This window comes from Coturnix japonica, chromosome 5 (genome assembly GCF_001577835.2).
Source record: "Coturnix japonica isolate 7356 chromosome 5, Coturnix japonica 2.1, whole genome shotgun sequence".
Lineage (NCBI taxonomy): Eukaryota > Metazoa > Chordata > Aves > Galliformes > Phasianidae > Coturnix > Coturnix japonica.
The window spans coordinates 1748346-1771175 of NC_029520.1; the positions used below are offsets into that span (position 1 = coordinate 1748346).

At 43.5% G+C, this 22830-nt stretch overlaps 1 protein-coding gene across 1 annotated transcript; it reads left to right on the forward strand.

Annotated features, from left to right (window-relative positions):
- Positions 1-1856: 1856 nt before the first annotated feature.
- Positions 1857-22830, forward strand: SLC6A5 (solute carrier family 6 member 5). The gene is made up of 16 exons (XM_015863436.2): positions 1857-2121; positions 3330-3854; positions 4887-5025; positions 6012-6143; positions 6248-6421; positions 6919-7060; positions 7491-7623; positions 8833-8967; positions 9778-9881; positions 10828-10952; positions 12669-12781; positions 13068-13199; positions 13348-13447; positions 15773-15873; positions 17702-17869; positions 19493-22830. Exons 1-16 carry the CDS (start codon positions 2119-2121, stop codon positions 19646-19648), a joined length of 2382 nt encoding a protein of 793 aa, XP_015718922.1. The 5' UTR covers positions 1857-2118; the 3' UTR covers positions 19649-22830.

Sequence of the window (22830 nt, forward strand, 5' to 3'; positions counted from 1 at the left end):
GCGCAGACACGGGAGCAGCTCGGCACTGCGGCTGCTGCCGTCCAACGAAGGCAAACTTCGCAGTGGGCAGGGTGGGGGGAGGAGGCAGATGGAGCAGCGGCTGCAGCCGGAGCGGGGCTCAGTGCAGGGCTGCGGGTTGGGGCTGAACGGGGTAGGTTTCACTGCCGGCTCTCGGCGGGACTCGACTTTTTCATAAGGGTTGGGGTGTCCTCCCCTTTTTGGACAGGTGCGGCCCCGGGCTGAGCTGTGTTGCTCTGCGGGTTTTCCTCCGAACCTTTGCTGCGGAGCTCGGTGAGAGCCTCCCGGCGTCCTCAACGAGCGGGGGAGGTGGTGAGAAACCGAATGAGGGGGCCAGGGGCTCCTAAAGGGAGTGGAACATGGATCTCCCGTTGCAGTGCCGATGGAGAAAGGAAATTAACTGCATCAAATCATCTTTTAAAAAAAAAACAAAAAACAAACCAAGCAAACAAAAAACCCAACAGAAAGTCAAAAGTCAACCCTTAGATTTTAGAAGTTTGGAGCTGATACCTTGTCGCTTTGAGTTTGCTCCGTGCCCTTAGAGACAAGAAGGCAGGGCCAAGGACCACCCCCCCCCCCCGCCCAGCACAACTGCAATCTGTGTGCTCCCAGTGCCGCATGCATTGGTACAGGGAAACATAAGAGGGAGGTGAGGAAAGGAGCGTAAAGCAGCGCATGAAAGTGTATGTGCATAAAAATACCTCTGTATGTGTATAGTTATACGCCTGGAAAGGGAAAGCAGGTACTCATGCTTAAGAATGTTTTAAGCACCAGCATTATCTATGTTGTAAAAGCGCTTTTAGGCTCTGCTGTAAGGTGAAATAATTTTTCTTCATTTCACCTGGGAGACGCGATGCAGATCCCCGCTAAAAGCTTTTCTAGCCCCCGTGTCCTTTGCTTTCGTGGTTCAGGGAAGAACTCACGCAGGTGAGTTCTTGCTGCCGTCCGCAGTGGCCAGGGGCCGCCTTCGCATCCCCCGGTGGTGAACGGTGGAACCAAGGACGTGCTTGAGATGCGTTTGGTACTCGGGAGAGCAGCGCAGTGCCCGCCCGTCCCAAGAGTAGGTGAGCATCCCGAGTTGCTCTACGCTGAAACAGCAAATAGTCTCGGGAGAAGCTGACGCTAGCGCAGTGTATGCAGGGGGCCAGCAGCGCTCCCTCTGACGTTAAAACAATTGAGAAGGTTGCTTAGGGACCGTCCCGTTTTGCCTACGCGTTATTTCTTCAGTGTGAGGTTACTTCATTTGGAAAACGATTGTGGCTTAAGACGATGAGGAATCGTCCCCCATTTCTCAAACAAAAAAAGCTTTGATGGGTGTGAAAGAAGTTCACGCACCTGACTGCGGTTATTTTCACCTTGGCTCCCCCTTAAGTCTTATTCAGACCGTTTTGATGAAGGAGAATGACTTAGTGTGTATCGTTTTCATTTATTTAGGGGTGAGGGCTTCCCCCCATCATGCACTGTAAAAAATAGGCAATGCGGTGTCGTGTGATGGCACACAGAGTCCAGGGATGACAACTAAAGTGGTTGTATGCTATATGCACGGTCAACACCTCTCTTTATAAGTAGATGTGGCTATATGTATAATTTTCATATACATAAGATGCTTTAAATTTGGTTATAACGTGAAAGACAAGAATGGCAGAAAAAAGAAAGAATAGTGTGTAGGGGGAGAGGTATAGAAATAGATGATTTTTCCCCCTTCATGAACGTTTCTGGGTGCAGTGCTGTGTGTTTCTCACATGTTTCCCATAATGACCAGAAAGAAAGTTCTTCCGTGCTCTAGCTGGGTTTGGTTTAGTAGTCAGCCCCCATATGAGTCACACGGAACACGCAATCCCACTGCTGTGTGAGTGACAGCCAGCCCGACGCTCTGGCTTCTCGTTGTCCCTTTAAAACCTGAATCCAAGGATAATGATTTATCAAACTCTTATTATCACGAAAATGTCAAAGGAAGGGCACCTTGCTATGCACTGACGCAAACCCAGTCTTTCCCACGGAAGTATAGAAGCTTTGCTCTGGACTGGGCAAAATCCAGTCCGTCAATTGCCTGTACTGCAGCTTTTACCTCTACCAAGTCGATCCGTTGCTATTTAAGACATGGTAAGCGCTCGATTTCTCTTCTTTGAAATTTAGAAGGACTGAAGGATATTGGGGGTCGTGGATGAATTTGGTGCTTGTGTTGGTTCTCGGATGCTCGTCCATTGGAGACGGGGAGGGATGCTGGGGAGCTGCCCGCGGAGCCGCCGAGGGATGAAGGCTCCTGCAGAGCGGGGTAGGGCTGCTGCAGGGAGGTGGGTGCGGGGGGTCGGGGGGATATAGGGGGTATAGCCATCCATGGCCGTGATGGGGCAGAGAATGGACCCTGCCCGTCTGCTACGGGTCGGGAGATGGGATTACGACGTAGAGAACTTGCAACAGAAAGAGCGACTGGCTGTTCTGTGAAATCTCGCAGCTTGTAGGGCTGAAAAAGGTACGTTTTTAAAAGAGAAAAGAGAGGAACCATCTGCGGGCTTCTTGAGGTAAAAGAAGAGACGATGTGTTTTAAAATGTATCTTTAGACTGATGGGAAATGCAGGTGGATGGGAATGTCAATATATTTAGCCTAGAGGAAACGTTTGAAAATAAACTTCAGAGGTGTGTGAGAGTAGAAACTGTTAGAAAAACAAGCAGGAAAGCCAGCAGTTACTAGTCGTAATTCCTCTGTGGTGGTGCGGTTATTTGCCTGTATCGCTGCCTCGCTGTTGGGTTTTGGAAGGTGGCAGACGGCTCAGAAACGCTCACTAGCACTATTCGTTTTTTAACATCTCTGCCTGCCCATAGGGCAGCTTGTCTATTGCCTGTATAAAAAAAAAAATAAAGGGGAGCGAGAAAAGCCAATGTGCATTGTTGAATGACAGAAAGGAAATGGGGCGTAAAATTAAAGAATCTTTCTACACTGGTGATAGGGAAGGGAGCATCCTACGCTCGTGATATGAAACCTAACGAGGTCTGGCGGCGCAGTGCTGTAGAAACATTTATCTCAAATTCGAATTGCGGGTTTCCAGCCACCGTGGTTTTTTGTTTTGCCATCGTTTCTGACTGTTTTCTCCCCCAAAGTATTAACCTTGAAAGAGAGAGTGAGCAGAGGAACCGGGACACCTCGAAATTAGCCAAAGCTTCTTATTTATTTGTTTATTTATTCTTTTTTAAATCCAAATTTTCTAGCGAGCACATTTTGTGCCCGAGGAAAGAAATCTGTAAAATCTCTGCAGTCCGAACATTAATTTATTATTTTTCTTTTAATAAAATATGCGACATTGTTATTTCAGGATTACTCCAGCCAAAGGGATATGAACAGGCAGGTTGTGAACAGTCCTGAAACGGTTCCTCCTGGACCAAATGAAGGTGCGGGAGTTGCAAGAATCAGCCCCGAAAACGAGCCGCAGAACGCCTCGCTGCAACCCCCTGCCGCTATGGCTCGGCTGCCACGGTCGCTCTCTAACGACTACAAAACGCTTCACTCCGAAGAAACCAAACCGAATGATTTGGAGAGGACGAAAGTTGGAATCTGCAAGCTCAGCAGCACCCCGGTGCAAGCCAACTCCATGCTCCGAAGGGAATCTGAGACCTTTCCGTACAAGCAAGTGGCCGGGGCAGCGGCTGCCGGGCAAGCTGTGATCCCTCAGTGCAAAATTGCCGCTTTGCAAAGCACGGACGGGGACGCTAACCCAGCCCTGGGTAAGAGCACGCTGGAGCAAAACAATGCCAAAAGCACCTGGGTGACCTTGAGCCAGAGCACCGTGGTACTGGGTACGGATGGCAACACTTCTGTTCTTCCCGGCAGAGCGGAGGGGGTAAGTTCCTCCTTACGGGATTTCTCGCCCCCCCCCTGCGGGAGTAGAGGATCGTTTGGGGCTGAAGCTCTAATGGGAGCAGTCCTGACAGGTGTGGGGATAGGGGCTGCTCCGTGGGGAAGGAGAAGGAGAAAAGGGGAGAGAGGGCAGCAGATAAGGTGCTGTGCTGCTGGCGGTCGTTAATAACGAGGTATCGCTATAAACGCAGATCGATAGTTCCTGGCTCATTCCCTTGTGCTCGACGAGCCGTGCCCTCCAGGCACCGACTCTCCCTGGGACCAGTGGGAGAGAAGTTCCGTGTGCTCGTTCCTGAGTCTGTCCAAGGAGAAAGCAGAGAAGGAAACTTGGGGTCCTTGGGCATCCCTTGGCTCCGGCAGGAGGTTCTGCAGCCTTCACGGGCTGTGCTCTCCGAGCATCCGAGTCCTTGGTGGCTGAACGCCCCGGAGCCAAAAATAGGGCCTAAATCAATCAACCGAGACCCCAAAACGTCAGATCCTACCCCTGAGCTCTGAGGGGATTAACATTGGCGAAGTAGGAGGCCGGGAAGGAGTACCCCCACCCCCATCGTCCGTACCATTACCCTGAAAGGAGGAGGCTTCGTTCATTAAAAACGATTTTTAGTTTTCTCGGGGTAAAGGACTAAGCCTGCAGGGGCGGGAGGGAACCTCCTTTGTCCACCCTTGTGCACCCCAGAACTGTGGCCGTGGGGATCCCGGTCCGGGGGCCGGAGCCGGGCAGCTCCCTCCCCTTCTCCCTATCCCCTCCTCCCCATCCCCCAGGGCCAGAGATGCGCATTGCAGGGGTTGGAGCCTCGGAAGGGAAATGTCGGGCCGAGCCCTGCGCCCTTCACCCCAGGGGGAGCACGGGGGGGTGACCGGACAGGGGACACACACACAGACGTAGCCCTACACCCACCACTTCCCTTCCCTTGGGGGCAGCCGCTAAATAAAAGCCCTCTGCTGATCGCGATGGTTGTTTGCCACCGTGGCTGTTGTCCGATCTCCCCCCTTCGTTTTTTTTCCCCCCCTTTAGGAAGACGATGTGGGGGATGAAAACAAAGCCCGAGGGAACTGGTCCAGCAAGCTGGATTTCATCCTCTCCATGGTGGGTTATGCAGTTGGGCTGGGCAATGTCTGGAGGTTCCCGTACCTGGCCTTTAAGAATGGGGGAGGTAGGACGGCTTTTTCCTGTCTCTCTTCCTGCAGAGTACCGTACGTGGCTGAGCTGGGAGCTGCCCCAGTCCCCCCGGTGGGGAGAAACCCGAGGGGAGTGGAGGCTGGGACTGGGCAGTCGCGAGTGTGCCCACAGCATCCTATTGAGTGGAAGTCTAACCTGTGCTTTCAGTTTGGTTGGGTTTTCTGTTGTTCTGGTTCCTATTGAAAAACTGGTGGTCAGCAGGGAAGTTCCAACGAGATTTCGTTCGCATTTGGTGTTTTCCTATTAAAAAGAAGAAAAAGCCGAGCAGGACAGGGAGGGGAACGAAGGGAGAACGATGGGTCGCTGCAGCCGCATCCTTTACTCAAAGGTCCCCGACGTGGGGACGGGAAAGCGGCAGGGGAGGGGGGAGGGAGAGGATTCCAGGACGCAGGTGGAAGCAGAGTCAGTGTTCTTCTTGCTTTGAGCTGTTCGAGAATTGTTCTTAACGCATAGAATGTGAATCGAGGGGAGAAGATTTGGAAGGGGGGTGTTAACGGTTCACTAAAGGAAGAAGTTGATCAGCAGAAGCTGTGCCCGCAGAGGCTTCATTCAAACTCCCTGCAGCTGGAGGGCGTTCGCGTTGCCCACCCGCTGCAGCTGCCAGCACAGCGCTATGGCAGGGGGCTCTTGGTGCTGGGATCGTGTTAAACAGCTGCATCGCCCCAATGAGGGTTGCTTTGTGCCAGAGGAAGCGGCTTAGAGGGTGCTAACCTTTAAAATATAGATATATTTAAAAAGTTGTGCCGTTTTAAAATTCTTATTTTCATCTACGCTTACAAAAGCAGGGGGGCGTTAAAATCAGCAGCTGAAGCTCTTACCGTGTTGAGCCAGCGCAGGAAACGCAGCAAAGCGTTGGGGTTGAGGGCATCGCTACCCGCAAACAAAGAGAACTATTTTCGGTGCTACGCTCTGCCCGCTCTGCTCACGCTGCGTTCTGCTCTTCCCCTTCTCCTCCTCAAGGTGCGTTCCTCATCCCCTACCTGATGATGCTGGCTCTCGCCGGCATCCCCATCTTCTTTCTGGAGGTCTCCCTGGGGCAGTTCGCTAGCCAGGGCCCCGTCTCGGTGTGGAAAGCCATCCCTGCCCTGCAAGGTGAGAGGGCAGCAGCCCCCCCACTCTCCGGGCTGCTTCTGAGGAGCCCCCCCCCCCCCCGGCTGGATTTCTTGGCTGTTGTTTTTTTTCCCCCTCTCTCTCAGGCTGCGGCATCGCGATGTTGATCATCTCCGTTCTGATAGCCATATATTACAATATTATCCTGTGCTACACTCTTTTCTACCTTTTCGCCTCCTTTGTACCCGTGCTCCCTTGGGCGTCCTGTAACAATCCTTGGAACACGCCGGACTGTAAAGACAAAAACAAACTTTTATTGGGTAAGTGGGGGCTGATGGGACATTCTTGGTCCAAAATCCACACTGACTAGCGATGGCTTATGCCTTTACCCATGCTCCATTGCTGGCTCTGTGTCCTCAAGTACGCATTTGGTTCAAGGGTAAAATCCCACCCCATCCTGCTGACAGTGATGTGCTTCTCTTTAGTGGAGCTGAACTCCTAAGCATCTCGATAGGCAAGTCTACATTTACACAGGAAGGAAGATGTTACACTGCACAGACCTGTGATGAGCTGGATATAAGCTTTCCCTTTAAGCTTTGTTTGGTTCAGACAATTTTTATGCCTTGGGCTTTTTGCTATTTAGGGGGAAAATCATCAGCTATTGAGACTTACTGCTCTTAGAGCAAAGTATTACAGAAACCAAATGCAACTGACTTTCAAGCAATGCTTTCATTGTCATTGTATGCTCAAATGGTGTAAAACAATCCAAGTTAAATTTTCCATTTTCCTTTTTCTTCTTCCCCCCCCCCCCCCAAAGATTCATGCATCATTGGTGACCACCCAAAAATACAAATCAAGAACTCGACTTTCTGTATGAGTGCCTATCCAAACTTGACTATGGTTAACTTCACCAGTGAAGGAAATAAGACATTTGTCAGCGGAAGCGAAGAATACTTCAAGTAAGACTTAGAAATGTTACGTTGCTTACTTCAAAATCTGCAGTAGCACAGATAGTCACTCAGTAATGCAGGAACAAACTGTTTGGGAGACTGGAAATGTCATTTGGAAGGACTATAAATAATATCCGCTTTAATGTGTAATAACAACGAGAGCTCATTTGTAAAGACTGTATCATTTTTGTCCTATTCCTGTGGTGCTCAGCACAGCTGGGGGGTTGGCCCACGCTTGGCATTTTTATCTCCTACTGCAATGCAGATACATAAAATAATACGTGGTGAGATTCACTGGAACCTTCTAGAGAAACCAGTGAGGGTGCTAAAGAAGAACAAACTACTGTAGGATTATGCACTGAATTACTCTCTGCGCTTGTATTATTTTCCTATATATTTTTTAAATTTACTTTTTCTTTTTAAATTATTATTATTGTAGGTACTTTGTATTGAAGATTTCAGCAGGGATTGAATACCCCGGTGAGATTAGGTGGCCCTTGGCGCTGTCTCTTTTCCTTGCCTGGGTGATTGTGTACGCCTCCCTTGCTAAAGGAATCAAGTCATCAGGAAAAGTAAGGAAATCATTTGTAATTTCATACTTCAAGAAAGCAGCGCTCTGCTTCGATGGAATCATGCCCCCCTTTAAGGCTCTGAGAGCTGGTTGCAAGTATCACAACCTGCAATCATGTAAAGAAGGAAGCTGTATTCTCATGCATAGCCAAGTACAGGTGCATTGGTTGGCAAGGCAGCCCTCTGAGCAGGGAAACGCTGCTCTGTCTTTGATAGCAGTGCTGGTCTGGGTGTATTTTATCACCCTGAATGCAGCATTTGAGGCCGACTGTGGTGAACTGCTGCAGTGTTGGTCTGTCTATGGAACGAGCAGGAGACCAGGCTGATAAAGTCAACCAGTTTTGGAGGTCTCAATGCTTAGGTTACTGTAGAATGATATGGAGACTACTAACCTGCTCAGGTTGTGTAGGTCTTATCTAAATGACAATTGCATCTGTGTTTGACTGTTGAAAAAGCAAGAAGAAAGCTGGAAAAGCAGTTTCAAAAGCCACGTCAGCTCAGAAGATTCCAGTCCTTGTGGGATCCAGAAGCTGAAGTGTAAAAGGATTTTAAATGCTTTTGAGTAAAGAGTATATCCTAACGGGCTGTAACTTTGCCATTTGATTTGAGTAGAGAGAGCTCTGCTCTGTACTAGATAATTATGAAGACATTAAGTGCACAACCTCTGCTGTGTGTTTAGACCCAGTGATTATGATACCTATCTGGATCATTCCACTGATGTTCCCCCTTTTACCCCCCCCACTTTGAGCCCATGAATAATTTCATGCTGATATATAATTACTAAGAGGTACAGACTGATACCTTTTTGGCTTAGTTAAATAAGGAAAAATGCGAAATACATAGGAAAAGACTCAGATCTTTAGGTATTTAAATAGCATTGCTCGTTTGAATTCCAGTGAGCTGTATTAGTTTTCTCTGGGTAAAGATCAAACATGGTGTTTCCACTTAGCTTTAAATTACTGTTGCTCTCCAGGATTTCTCTTTCTCTTTTTCTTTTCCCCTGCAATCCCAGTTGTATCATTGATATTATTCCTGTTCCCAGCATTAAGAAGGGATGTAAAAAGAATTACAGCTCTGTCCTAGTCTTATCCCCTGTTTATTTGATCCCTAGTAATTGCTTTTTTTAAGGCAATAGCATAACAATTCCAGTTCTTTCCCCCTCTTCTTATAGATCCAAAGAATCCCTCTAATGATCTTTTTGGTCTGTCCAGGTGGTGTATTTCACAGCAACGTTCCCTTACGTGGTTCTCATCATCCTACTCATACGAGGTGTGACACTACCTGGGGCTGGAGCTGGGATCTGGTACTTCATCACGCCCAAGTGGGAGAAGCTCATTGATGCTATGGTGAGCTGCTTGCTGTGCTTGTAACTGATAGGATGAATGGTCCATACAGATTTCTCACTTAATGGCTGTTGCAGCCATTACAGTTCAGAAATAAAGGACTCAGTACCTGACTTTGCTCTCTAGAGAAGATGGGCTGGTCTGGATGATTCAGCTCTGCTTCCTCACTTAAATTGCATCTGATCTCTGTGATGCTGTTTTTTGCTAATTAAACCAATAAAAGATGCTACAAAAATACACCTACTCTGTATCTGTGTAAATATGAACCCACACAGGGATTTGGATCGCTTGGAATGGCACATGAGCACCTCCTTCTGTTAATAGCAGTGTGACTTCAACAGGTCTTCATGTCCTTATCCCTAAAAACAATTAGTGTTGTAATCCTTTGGTAGTGTTACATCTTTCACAAACAAAACAGGATTGCAGAATCTCATTGCTTTCATTAGGAAGATAATGTAACTGTCCCATCAGTGCCCAATGCAGATTTTTTCCTCTTGATTTGTGTTTCCTTTGCAGAATGTATTGAGGCTGCCTTGTACCCAGCAACATAATGTGCTGAATACTTGTGTCCTTCATACATGGCAAAGATGATATAATATCATTTCAGTTGGGCTGAACAAGTAGAGTATTCCTAATAAAATGACTGCTGTATTTCAGGGCAGGATGTTATGTGTATATAGTGTTCTATTTACATCCACAGCTCCAAAGGTTATTGGAACTACTTACATGTTAATCCCCAGCAGTAATTCTTTGTGTTATTGATCTCACTAATTCTTTCCTGAAGCCAATTCCTCTCCTGTCTGTCTCATTTAGGTTTGGAAGGATGCTGCCACTCAGATTTTCTTCTCCTTATCTGCAGCATGGGGAGGCCTAATTACTCTCTCTTCTTACAATAAATTCCATAATAACTGCTACAGGTACGTGGGAGTCCATGAGACTTATTAAAGAGATCTTGTCCAAAAATGCTGTTATTTTCCAGCTTGTAGAAATGTGCTTTGAAATGCTCCATAGTGTTCTGTTTTCATTCCCTCCCCTTTTCGTCTTGTTGCCTCCCAGGGTCCTAATCTAATCCAGGTCTCAAGATGAATTGTCAGTTAATTATAGTCCCTATTGACACTTCATTTTCAGAGTTGGCAGTTGTAAGTTGAAAGAGAATCTGAGAAGCTGCCAGCGAGTGTGAGCAGTGCTTATGAAACCGTGCCAGTTGTCAGTGTCTACTGAAGAACAACCGTAGAATAAGCTAAAGTTTTCTATTGTTCATACATTTAACATCCAATTTCTGTATGTGCCTCTAACCTCTCTTAAATATTTTTTCCCCGTTATTGCATGAAGTTATGGGGTAATGATGGCTTGCTTCCTGCCAGACCACGTGTACTTACCCAGCATAGCATGACATTCAGATATGGATTTCGTGAGATTCCCATTACAGCACCAAAAAATGAGGACAGTAGTGGAGAATCCTCCACAAATGGATATGTTGTGTATAGTAATAGTTAGGACCCAAATGATCTTGTCTTGGCTCTGGTGGGTATTTCACATACACTGCAGTGAGTGGATGGCCACCATAGGCAGAGTTAAAGCACTCTGTTACAAACTGTCATCACTGCTCCTGTCTTTAGAGATGCCAGAAGCAGAAACATTCAGCCTTCTGTTTAGCCTATGGCTTCCTACATGGTGTTTAAGTCATGAAAATTTGCACAGCTGATTTCTTGTGGTGTGAAGACTTCTGTCATCTCAGTCTGGTATCTAAAATACTGGATTAGTGTAAAAGTTCCCTTTGGTTAGTGTTACTACAGAATGTGTATGTCATGTGAGAGTCTTGCAATGCATATAGAACCTTCCCTTTTTGTGCTTTCTTTCCAGGGACACATTGATAGTCACGTGTACCAACAGTGCCACGAGTATATTTGCGGGCTTTGTCATCTTCTCAGTTATTGGCTTCATGGCAAATGAGCTTAAAGTGAATATTGAAGCTGTGGCAGACCAAGGTAGGGTATGCTGCCATCTCATTAACTGGACACAATACTGGTGATGCCTTCAGCTCTATTATTGATGACTGTATTGTATTGTATTGAATGTATATAAGAAGAGTGTGACTGATGGAGTAATTGGTGCAGTCGTGTATGATTTGATATGAAGCAGAAGGATGTAGGAAGGGGTACTACTCAGAGAAGCTTAAAGGGTTGAATTATAAAGGGATAAGTCTTAGTGTAGTTCAGTTTTGTTTCCTGTGAAATATGCAGCACTTCAACTCTACGCCAACCCTTAGGATCAATTCAAACTGCGTTAAATGGACAAGCCTGAAGTCATTTTATGATACCCTATATACAGACTTACACTTCCTAGCATAGATTTTTCTGTGTGTGTGTGAGGGTGCTAGGTGTATTATATTAACCTTCAACAGTAGGGGATAGAAACCAAGAAAAGTTTCCTTCATTTATGTGTGCTAACATTCATACTAATAGAAAAATTAGGTATTAAGGTTAATACGTATTTGATAACTTTATCAGAGCTAATTGGGAAGCAGAAATCCTGTAGTTGATGGAACAAGCACCGGTAAAATGGATTGTTAATTTTTTTCTTGACCTTTTCTCAGAACCCCTAATATTTCCCATTGCTCATTAGAAAGCTGCTACTGAAGACAAAAGGAAGCAAATAACACTGAAGGGAACAAAGTGCTTTGCCAGTTTAGAGAAATAAAAGGCTCTTAGTTTCTTTTTTTTTCCCCCTATTTGAAACTGAAATATACATAATGACACAGACTTTGCACTACTTCTGACCTGACCAGAGAGGATGGCCAACTGGCAAACTGTTTATTGGTAGAAAGTAGTAGGGGTTAGTATACCTGCAGGCTAATGCCATGTCAATTAATTCTTCGCTGCTTCATTTCTTCTTTTTGGTTTGCCAGTCAGCTGAGTAGGAATGGAAATGAAACTTTTCCATTGTTTCCATTGTAGCCCCTGTCTTCTGGATGAATTAGGCTATTGTATTAGGGAAAAACGACATGAGCTTAGCTGAGGGTGAGCCTTCATCTCCAAGTTGTGTTAAACTTGTCTTGGCTGGGTGTCATTTGAGTCCAGTCTAGGGATGGGGCAGTAAGACAGGTTTTATCACTGTATGTGATCATGCGCCTTCTGGATCGCATGTCTGCATTTCATAGTTCTTATATGAAGGCCATTTGACTTTTTAAATTCCAACACGTGCAAAGCCTTTGGAGTTTTCCGGTCTTTAACAGTCCACACTGCTGTTATATTTCACATGTCCTTAGTTCAGAAGGATCTTGAAATGCTTCACGAGTTGACTGTGTAGGTTATTTCATATGCTGCTAAAACAGAATGTATTTTCTGGTGTGTGAGAAAGAAGCAGCCACAGTACATGGCTTTGTTTACCCTTATTTGGATCAGTGTATCAGCTTAGTGGTTAAAAGTGTGTTCTGCAGCATGGAAGGTAGCAGTGTGTAAATGTCTTGAACCTTAGAGGCTAAAATGGAAGTTAATCATTTGAGACTCAATTTTACAGTGGTAAAATCTTTCTATATACAGCAGAGACTGACTTGGATTGTTTTTTACTTTTATCAAGCATAGTAACATAGCATTATACTTTGAAACATTACTTTTTGCTTCTCTCCCCCTTTTTCCCCCCTGTAAAGTCAACCAAATTAATGCAATGGATTTTATCACCACCTTTATTTGTATCATTTCCAGGTCCTGGGATTGCTTTTGTTGTTTACCCAGAAGCCTTAACTAGGCTTCCCCTCTCTCCATTCTGGGCTATCATATTCTTTTTGATGCTTCTGACACTTGGATTGGACACTATGGTAAAACTGCTTTCATTTTCCATTCTTTTCTTGGTGCTTTTCCTATTTATGTGTTCTGAGGACCAGGGCAGTGCTTACTATTTTCTGTGTGATCCACGTACTGCCTTATAAAGAGAGAGAAGAATTAAGGCCATCAGCGCTAAAACAATTTGGGCAAAGCTTTGGCACTGGCTTCTGAGCATTTAAAACCAAGGATTCAGAACATTCTGTCTCGTTTTGCAGTATATCCAGTTGGACTATTTTGTGTATATAGTGTGAAAATGAACCTCTTTATTTTGCCTTGCAGTTTGCCACTATCGAGACTATAGTGACCTCTGTGTCAGATGAGTTCCCCAAATACTTACGCACGCACAAGGCACTGTTCACTCTTGGGTGCTGCATTTCCTTTTTCATCATGGGATTTCCTATGATCACTCAGGTAAGGATATGGTCCTTGAGCATCACTCTCTGCCCCCAGTCCCCCTCTGGTGGCCGTTCTCCGTTCTTGCAAGAGATAGGACAGCGCTGTGATGGCACCTGGAGAGGCGTGTATGCCACAAGTAACAGCTGTTTTCTTTTTTCTTCAGGGTGGAATGTATATGTTACAACTTGTGGACACTTATGCAGCTTCTTACTCTCTTGTCATCATTGCCATATTTGAGCTTGTTGGAGTTTCCTACATTTATGGTAAGAATACTGTTGCTGCTTATATCAAAGCAGCGTTTCAGTACTTGGTAAAGTAAATTAAGTCAACCCATAAAGTAAATTGCATCAACCCATACTTTAAGTTATGGGAAAGATTACCAGTTATTGTAAAGTAGTGCAGTTACCTCAATGCCTCTGTAGCTGACAGCTGATGATTGTTCCCAAATTTGCCCACTTTAAGGAAATTGGTTCTTGGGAATGTGTTATCTAAGATAACTGTAGGACATATGATGACTTTGCTATATAACAGGCTTTAAATTTATGTCTGGAGCATGTTGATGCCACTTAAGACTTGTCTTCATAAGAATTCATTTGCTCTGCCTGTTCTTAAATAAGCATGAAGGTAAATAGGAAGAAAATAGCTCTATCTCACCTTTGAACACTGAGTGGCAGAAGAAGTACAACTCTGCCTTCATGGTACAGCACCTTATCAGATTTGCTTGGCTTTACCCAATACATTCATTATTCCTTAAAATGCTAATTTATCTGGAAAATGTAAAATAATGCAGAATAGCTACAGTGCTGCTAAGGAAGGATTTGAGTAGAGGAAATCTTTTCTTTGTTACACATTTCTCTAAAGAAATCAGATGTGGCAAAGATCTGACGAATGGCGAATCATTTGCTTCGTGCTTTCTGTACCAACTGACTGTTAATCAGTAGATGTTAGTCATGTCTTTCATATGACAACTTCAAAGATTACTACCTGGAATTAACCTTTATTTTTTCTTCTTTTTATTTAAACACTGAAATCTTCCACTCTCAGCATGAAAAACGAAGGATTTATTGTACATTCATCACTCACTCCACTAATGCACTGTAACTACTTGTACTGCATTAAATCTAAATACGGCTTTGTAAATTTGTATCTTGCAAATACAAGTGAGGCTGTTGCCCTTGTTAAATTCCTTCAAGCGGTGCTTAAAATTGGCATAATGTATTTTCAAGCTCTGACAATTACTTGTTTTACACTCTGCTGACACCTTTCTCTGTACACTTGTACTCTTCATGGCAAGCAGGCTGGCAGAATAGTGGCAGGTGCTTTTATGATGAAATAAATCTTTCTTTAGCTCTTGTTACATGTTCTGCTTGTTGAGGTTTTTAAATTAAAAAGAGGCATGCTTGGTTTTTTTTCTTGCAAACACTTATTTTTTTCAGGAGGGCCCATGCTAAGTTATCCTGTCAAGTGCAGCTTTTTATTTCGCTTGCCAGCATAGATGTTTGTTCTTTACTTGTTTAGATGATGATACATGATTAAGGAATAACTTAAAGATGTAGATATTAATCATAGAATCACAAGGTTGGAAAGGACCTAGAAGATCATCTAGTCCAACCATACTCCCATTGGTCATGGCCCTTTAGTCATGCAGCAGGCCTGACTGATCTGAGAGGGAAACCAGATGCACTAAGATTGAATCAGTGCTTTATTAACTAAAGCATCCTTTATATTTGAACCTATTTTCAGTTTTCAGCTTTTCTCTTGCATGCTATCTGCCCCTGCTGGCTTACTCTGGGTTCATTGCTAAGCTCAGCTCTAGGGCTGCCCCAGCTCCTGCTGTTCTCCTATCGGAAGACGCTGAACATGAAGTCACTGAGCTCTGAGCCATTGCTATTTTTTATATGCTAGGGAATCCATTCTTAATTGTTAGAAGTCAGGTGGACAGATTAATTTCTCCTCAATAATAATATAAAGCTTCAAAATTAGGGGGATAAAACCTGGGGATTATCCCTTCTTATGTTTAGCGGCTGCAGTGGCTGGCTATGAGGGCATTGAGAACATAAAGCCATGCGTTGCTTTTCTTCTGAGAGTTTCTTCCTTCACTTAATGACTTTCCTGCGATGTTTAAGCTCCTTCCCTGTCTCCACATCATAGAAATGAGACTAAACAGTGTAGAATGATGCACTGTACAATGCAAATGGCAGACACAGTCACCCACTTTATCAAATCAAATTGGCCTGAGTTTGAAATGTCCAGTTAATGGAGGACCCCAGATTTCCTCCTTCTCATCACCATTAGATGAGCTGTAACATGTTAATTAGCAGATGCTCACCACGTCTCCACCTGTAAGGCTCTAATCGCAATGATTAATCTCTGCTGAGAGCTCCATTTTTGTATTTAAACCTTAGGAATCAAGCAGCTCATTGGAATTGATGTCATGTTATGCCACTTAGAATCCTTCAGTTGAGGTTTTCAGCTAACATGTCACAATTCATTACTGCAATTGGACATAAAGAGGGTCACAAAAGCTGTATCACAGGTTAAAACTAGTTTATTTCACCCCTAATCGCATTTACCTTTTCAACTTACAGGACTGCAAAGGTTTTGTGAAGATATAGAAATGATGATTGGATTCCAGCCGAGTAAATTCTGGCGAGTCTGTTGGGCCTTTGTGACCCCAACTATCTTAACAGTAAGCAAGAATTGTTGGTGCCTTTTCCTGTGTTGTTGCTGTTGAGCTGGTGGTCTCCCTGCAGTGCTGTTGAAGCCCTTCCCTGCACAGCACACCAAGGCATAGCAGCATGGTTTGGTTATTCTGTGTGTGTGTGTGTATTTGATGTGTATATACACAGAGCATGACAAAATCTCTACTCAGGCTGTGTTAGGGAAAAAACATGTTTTCAGCATGTTAAACGCTTTGCAAAGGGTTTCATGGAGATCTCAGTGACAGCTGCTCTGCAAAGACGGAGCTATTTTTGCAGAGGCTGAAACATGCGTATCCTTAATAACAAATATAACCCCCTTCGGTGTGTCTCCCGCTCTATGGCAAGGAGCTCGGGCTTCCCCGAAGCACTCCGTGTCGGTGGCAGTGCAGGACAGCAGGTGGCGACAGCGCCCTGCGGGAAGTGGGAGCACCTCCTCCTCCTCCTCCTCTTCCTCGTCCTCCTCCTCCTCCTCCTCCTCTTCCTCCTCCTCCTCCTCCTCCCCCAGACTGCAGGCGCTGCTGCCCGTAACGATGTAACGTTTAAAGATGAGCAGCAGCTCGGTTGACAGTCTGACCCTCTAACACAATATTTCCTTTATATTTTACCTGAAATACAATGGCGTTCTTTGAGTGCATGCCATGTTTTGGCACCAGAATGAAATCACGCTTTGATTTTGGGATGGAGAGGGGGTAGAAGGTTCCTTCCATAGTTGGTTACTTCTTTCAGGTGATGCTAGTTCAGGAATTAGGTCATTTCTACTGAAAACTGAAGTTTGTGTTAGCACAGAGGGGTTTGGGTGAAGGAACAGCCCATTTTAATCAACAATATTAGGACTGTATCAATGTGAACGTGTGCTTCCTCGTGGGTCTTATTTAAAAGGATGTGCACACGTTCTCTTTTCTTTTTCACCTATTTCTTCCAATGGCTGTTTTCAAGATCTGCTTTAGAACAATTTATATGCTTCTGAAGGGAGCGATAAGGCAATTTCTGCCAATTGCTTGGTTGCTTTACTGATCAGACTTGCATGCTTAGCTGCTGCCAGTAATCACAACTAGGGAATGCGAAATTATGTTGTCTCTTATGAGAAGCAAATTCAGAAAGCAAGCGAGGTCAGTTCAGGCTTTCACGTGTTGCTGCTGTTTCCTCCAATTGTAACATTTAGTGACCTTAGAGTGAGAAATAATTTGACACTGATCACTCATAATTCAATTTCTGTGTTATGGAAATGGACAAAGCAAAACCAAGCAATACATTCCTTCCCCCTCCCCTTCTATTATGGCTTTTTAAAACTAATATTTGATACATTTGAATAGTCTAATATTAGACTTTCAGCTCCTCCACATCTCTGGAAATAAAAGCGATCGTTTTATATGCACCTTCACCTAGTTATGCTGCTATAAATCTTCAGTGTGCAATTACTGTAAGCACAGGCATTTCCCAAAAGTTACTGAATAATGCACAAATGTAAGCAGATGCATTGCTATTCATACCATAAATGAAATGGAGTAACTTAACATAATCACATTAGGTAAAACTGCCAATAGACCATGTAATAAAGGTTGTTACTCTAGGGGCAAGATTCTAATTTCAATTCTTCTGGCATAAATACAGATTTTGTGGGATTTTGCAAGATTTCCATGAAACTTATTAGAGTCAGGCTCTGACCTGTTCGTTGCATTTGGTGAGAGTCCCCTGCCTAGAAGCATGTGCTTAGTTCTATATCCCATGCAGAGCTACCGTGTGCACATATACATGCCCTTGGCTACACAGCGAGCTCCTTTTGCTTATTCAGACTTTTTCCTCCCTTGTTTCCAGTTCATTCTTTGCTTCAGTTTTTACCAATGGGAACCGATGACTTATGGAGCTTACCACTACCCTGGTTGGTCGATGGTGCTTGGGTGGCTGATGTTGGCCTGCTCAGTTATTTGGATCCCAGTGATGTTTGTGATAAAAATGCATCTAGCCCCAGGCAAATTTATTGAGGTAACTCTGCTGTCTTTTTGCTGCTTGAAAATACGGTAACAGGAGACTGTCTTTTTTATTTTACATGGATTTTTGTAGTACTGAACAGCTAATGTTGTTTAGATTTACTCGCTGGTAAGCTAGTCGCTGTGTTACAAAGAGATGCTCTGTTGATTTAAAATGCAGACCTTCTATTTTCTGTTCCTCAACAAAATGCTCCTAAATCGTTAAGTGATGGCTTTTAACAGAGGTAGATGGTGTTACAAATTTCATAAGCCCTGGAAATGGTGTCAGTGGAAGAAAGCTGTTATCCCAGCTTTGTGGCATGTCAAAGCAGTAAGCTTCACGCAACCACTGGTATGTGCTGCACTGCCAAGAGTCCTATGTGCTCTGGGGGATGGCATCGCAACATGCCAGGTTGCAGAGTGATAGGCTGTCATACCTAAGTCCCATGGGGGTCTCATGGGAAGAGAGCAAAATTTACTTGGTCTCTTAATATGTCACACGACATGTGCCTGAGATCACGTTTTTACCTTTCTTAAAGGGCAAAGGAATTTAACATGAAATGGTGAGATGCTCTAGGGAGAGCATCCAAGCACACAGCTGGTGCTAGGCAGCAAAGTCACTTATCTACAGGGCTGTTCAGCCCTTGTGTAGTGCATGTTGGAGCATAGAGGTCAGGAGAGGGAACTACTACTGGAGATGAGTTAACATGAAATTAGATTTGCTTGTTCGTTGCTTTGTAAGTTTCTCTCATTGAGTAGCTCTGCTTCAGATCTTCTAACTCAGCTGTATTGTACTAGAGTATGTGACCTGTAGGATGCTACCTTTACTGTCCTATTGGTAGTGCACCCAAAGAAATACCAAAGAGCTGGACATATTTTGAAGGGGCTTTCACTGAAGTTATTTCATCCCTAGCCCAGTATTTTCTGAACATTGGGTCTGCTTCATAAAATTATTATGGTTGATCTGGGAGGTAAGTGTTGCAAACTGGTAATTAAGCAGAGATTAAAATAACTGATATAGAGGCCTGATTCACTTTATTGGGTAATAAACATGTAATTGCTCCCTCTTAAGTCATCAGAAATATGTTTCCTTTCCTTTTTATCTGTAAATAGCCAATCGTGTGATCTATTCAATAAGGAAATCAGCAGAAAGATGAGAAGTTTGTTGTTGTTTGCCACGCTAATGTTCTCCTCTTTCTTTTTGCTGAGGATAGAAGTGAAATATTTTGTCATCTCAGAATGAGAATCTCGGTTCATTCATAGCAATGTACTACTCTTTGGTCATTTGTATACTTTGGGGAAATATGCTAAACAGAAATCCAATTATTTTAATGCAGTTACCCACTGCTTAGACGATTGGGCTAAGTAATTGTGCACATGTCCTTCAGTAAGTGAGCCTGGCAATCTGTAGCAGTAGATCTTAGCTCTCCTCGTATGATTCAAGAGAGAATGAATAATTAAAACCTAAGCACTTTATCCTCTATTAGTCTTGCAAACTTTGTGCAAAACAAACACTGAGCAGTGGAGCATTGCAGGACCACTGTCAAAAACCTCAAACAAGCCTGCTCTTCTTTCTTCTGCACTGTGCTTTGCTCCGTAACTCCAAATGAGACTCTCTTTTCTCTTCCCTACATTGCAGCGACTCAAGTTGGTGTGCTCTCCACAGCCAGACTGGGGTCCGTTTTTGGCCAAGCACCGTGGTGAACGTTACATGAATATGATTGATCCACTGGGAACATCTTCCCTGGGACTTAAACTGCCAGTGAAGGATATAGAACTGGGGACCCAATGCTAATGGTTCTTACCTTGGTGACAGTAACATTGTCAGCCTTTTCAGCTGTTCTTTCTGATTTGTTTCCCCACCATTTTTGTTTCCTTCCCTGCAGTACCTGGAGGTGGTCGCTTAGAGAAGTAGCATTTACTGTTGCATGCCACAGGGGAGACCTAGTTAGACCATTTCCAGGAGTAGGTGATGCCCATGCTGTATTATGTTTTGGCTGAGATGTGTTGCACAATGGTTTACAGCCCAGGTTTTGTTGGGTCATGTAGGAATAAACGAAAGATCCCTTGTGACAGCTAAAGGTGGGACTAGGATTCAGAGCAGAAACACTGAACTGTGTCCATTTGATGCTTTTGCATAGGAAAATAAAGCAAAGTCTAGGAAAAAAAAGAAAATATCATTTGAGATAGGAGCAAATTGCATTTGAGTCAAGAGATGGTTTGGAAATAGCACCAAACTGAGGTTCGTGGGCATTGCAATTAGGGTGCTGCTGTATGTTTCTATCTGAAGTTTGCTATCTGTCATATCCATTGGAAATAACTCAGTTATACCACCCATCTGAAACCTGGCCGTGCTGGCCAGCTGCACATACCTGACTCCTGATTGCAGTTATAGTACTCTGAACATGGTTACCTTGTTTCTCTGCTTTCGTTTACAGTATCTCCTCAAGAAGCCATCATATAATTTGTGCCTAACTTTGTATTCTTACAGTGGTAAGTGTAGTCCAGTTATCACTCATCAACATTTATTAGAAGTTAGATGTGCTGTCCAGCCTTGTGAGTCCCCCTTCATTCTCATTCTTTATACTACTTTTAGATGTATTCTTCTCTTTCAGCCAATGGGGAATGGCAAAACCCTGGTTGTCTATATATTATATATATAGCAGGTAAATTCTTCAAAGTAGTATTCTCTGGAATGTACATAGTTCACATAGGTTCATTTTTTTTTCTTCTTCTTTTTCTTTTTTCTTTTTCTATTTAGAATGTTTTCATGACATAGAGAACAAAAAACAAAAAACAATGATTAACCACTGCAGCAACAGATGTACAAAACATGAGGGCTGGGGTGGGGAGCGATAGGACATACTAAATCATTACCTTTTAGGCATCAGTTCTGTGTGGCAATAGGAATGTTAGACTTAAGTAATTGTTACTTACTGGGCAGGGTAAAAAACAATAGAGCTTTTTAGGAGTACATTTATTTAACTGAATAGAAAATTAGCCCATTTTATTGTAAATGCACTAGAACGAGGGAGAAAAATATATCTTGACTAATTGGCAAAAACATAATAACCTTTATGATCTTGTTATATCCTATACATACTTATATGATATTTTTTAAGAGTGATCAGTGTTCATGTAGTGTGTACTAGTGATGTTTTATGTCCCTATAAATATCTTATCAACCAGTGTAGAAATGGTGAGCTTAGAGTAGTTTAGCCTGTTTTTCCCTTCCCCCCCACACTCCTGTAGTAGCCAGTAAATGTTCTTTCCTTTCAGGGGACTGTTTCTCTCCGGTTCTTTGTCTGTCTGTCTGTCTTCATATTACAGGGTCTCAGGTAAATCCTCAGTTACTGTGTGTCCGTAGATCAGTAGATGTGTTGTTCCATTCCTGTAGAAGAAAACAAGGCAAAACCTAAACCTTGATGTAACACTTCTATGTGTGAACTTGTTTTCTCTCTGTGTGTATATATATATATGTATATGAAATATATTAATCATTTTGCTGAACTTCCTCTTCCACGGGGCAATTAGTGTTGCCAGTTGAAAGCACTGCTGGAGACCTTTAATCCTCACGCAGGACAAGAAAACGCCATCAGGGCTGTCACTGAGGATGGATTTAGCTACAATCTGTGCTGGCCCCTGAATCTCTACTCCACAGGCTCTGCCACTCCCCATCTGCAGGGGCAGCAGGATGGGACCCCACTGCAGCTTCTCTGCCTTAAAGCTGTGCCCCTACTTTTCAGCTTTGCCCGCTATTTCTCAAGGGGGTTTCTATTCTTACTTCTGGCTTTTATTTTCTTGGCAGAGGCAGGTGTGAGAAGCCACGCTGATCCAATGGAAGTTTGGCCCCTACATCTGCTTGGGGCTGAGAGCACTTTTCTGGGTGAAGAAAGGAACCTAAGTCAGTGAGTTTTGGTCAGGATGAAAAGCTCTAGGCCTCTCTTTACTGATAGTATCTGGATTCTTGGCTTGATTTTTGGAGTCCAGTCCAGTTTGTTTTTCTTACTATTGTGACAAAAAATAATAGATCTTTAGGCTTGTTCCTCTTAAAGAAAAAAAACAAACCACGGTCAAATAATGTAATGGTTCTGAATCCTTTCACATCCTATCTTTGTCTCAGGATGTGCATTGGAACTGGAATTAACTAACTGCAACAAAATTGTCTCAGTATGAGGAAGCTGCTGTCTACGTTAAGAGTAAAAGATCTTTCATTTGAAGGAATACTGCTAGGTGATGATATCTGTCCTTTGGCTTGGATTGACAAAATAAATACAAAAAATTACCTTCCATGAATTCTATAATTAATATTAATCTGTGCTATTTTAGTACGTGCTGTTCCTGTGCTTGTTAAGTCTTTACCACAGGATTAGGCCTGACTTTGAAACTGAAGACAGATTTCAGAGAGTGATGTTTTTCTAGTTGATTTTTGTCCATGGCTTAGACCTTCAGTAATAGATATGTGAAAACACGTGGAGAGGTGGAGAAAAGAGTACAGAAGTTGCCAAAGATATGAAATGTTCACTATATATTAAAAGAAGAAATTGTTCATGCTAAGTTTCTAAAAGTAAGTACTTCACTGGCCAAATCTGAATGTTGAGATTAAATTAACCAGCAGTGTCCTCTTGAAATGAGAAGTAACCTTGCAGTGTGGGAATGCACTTAGTTTAGTATGTTCTAGAAAAGCTTGCATGTACTTTAATAATTTTCTAAGAAGAAATTTAGTAATTAGTTAAGTACTGGTAAAGATCTTTAAACATTTAAAAAAACACAAAAAACCACAAAAAAACAAGGGGAAAAAGCCATATTAGTAAAAGTGTGATGTGCTTACTTGCAGATCTATCTGTCTTGTGGGTAAAAACGTTCAAATTTGATGAGAATTAGTTTTGTCGCATCTATTTTCTTTGAAATGAAATTGAACTTCGGAATGAGCTGAAATGCACTGTTGTATGCATTAAAGATCACAATGCAAATGTT

Coding starts and splice junctions, on each gene's coding strand:
- SLC6A5 (XM_015863436.2), top strand. Junction 6,422..6,918: donor CAAAAACAAACTTTTATTGG/GTAAGTGGGGGC, acceptor CCCCCCCCAAAG/ATTCATGCATCATTGGTGAC. Junction 7,624..8,832: donor GAATCAAGTCATCAGGAAAA/GTAAGGAAATCA, acceptor TGGTCTGTCCAG/GTGGTGTATTTCACAGCAAC.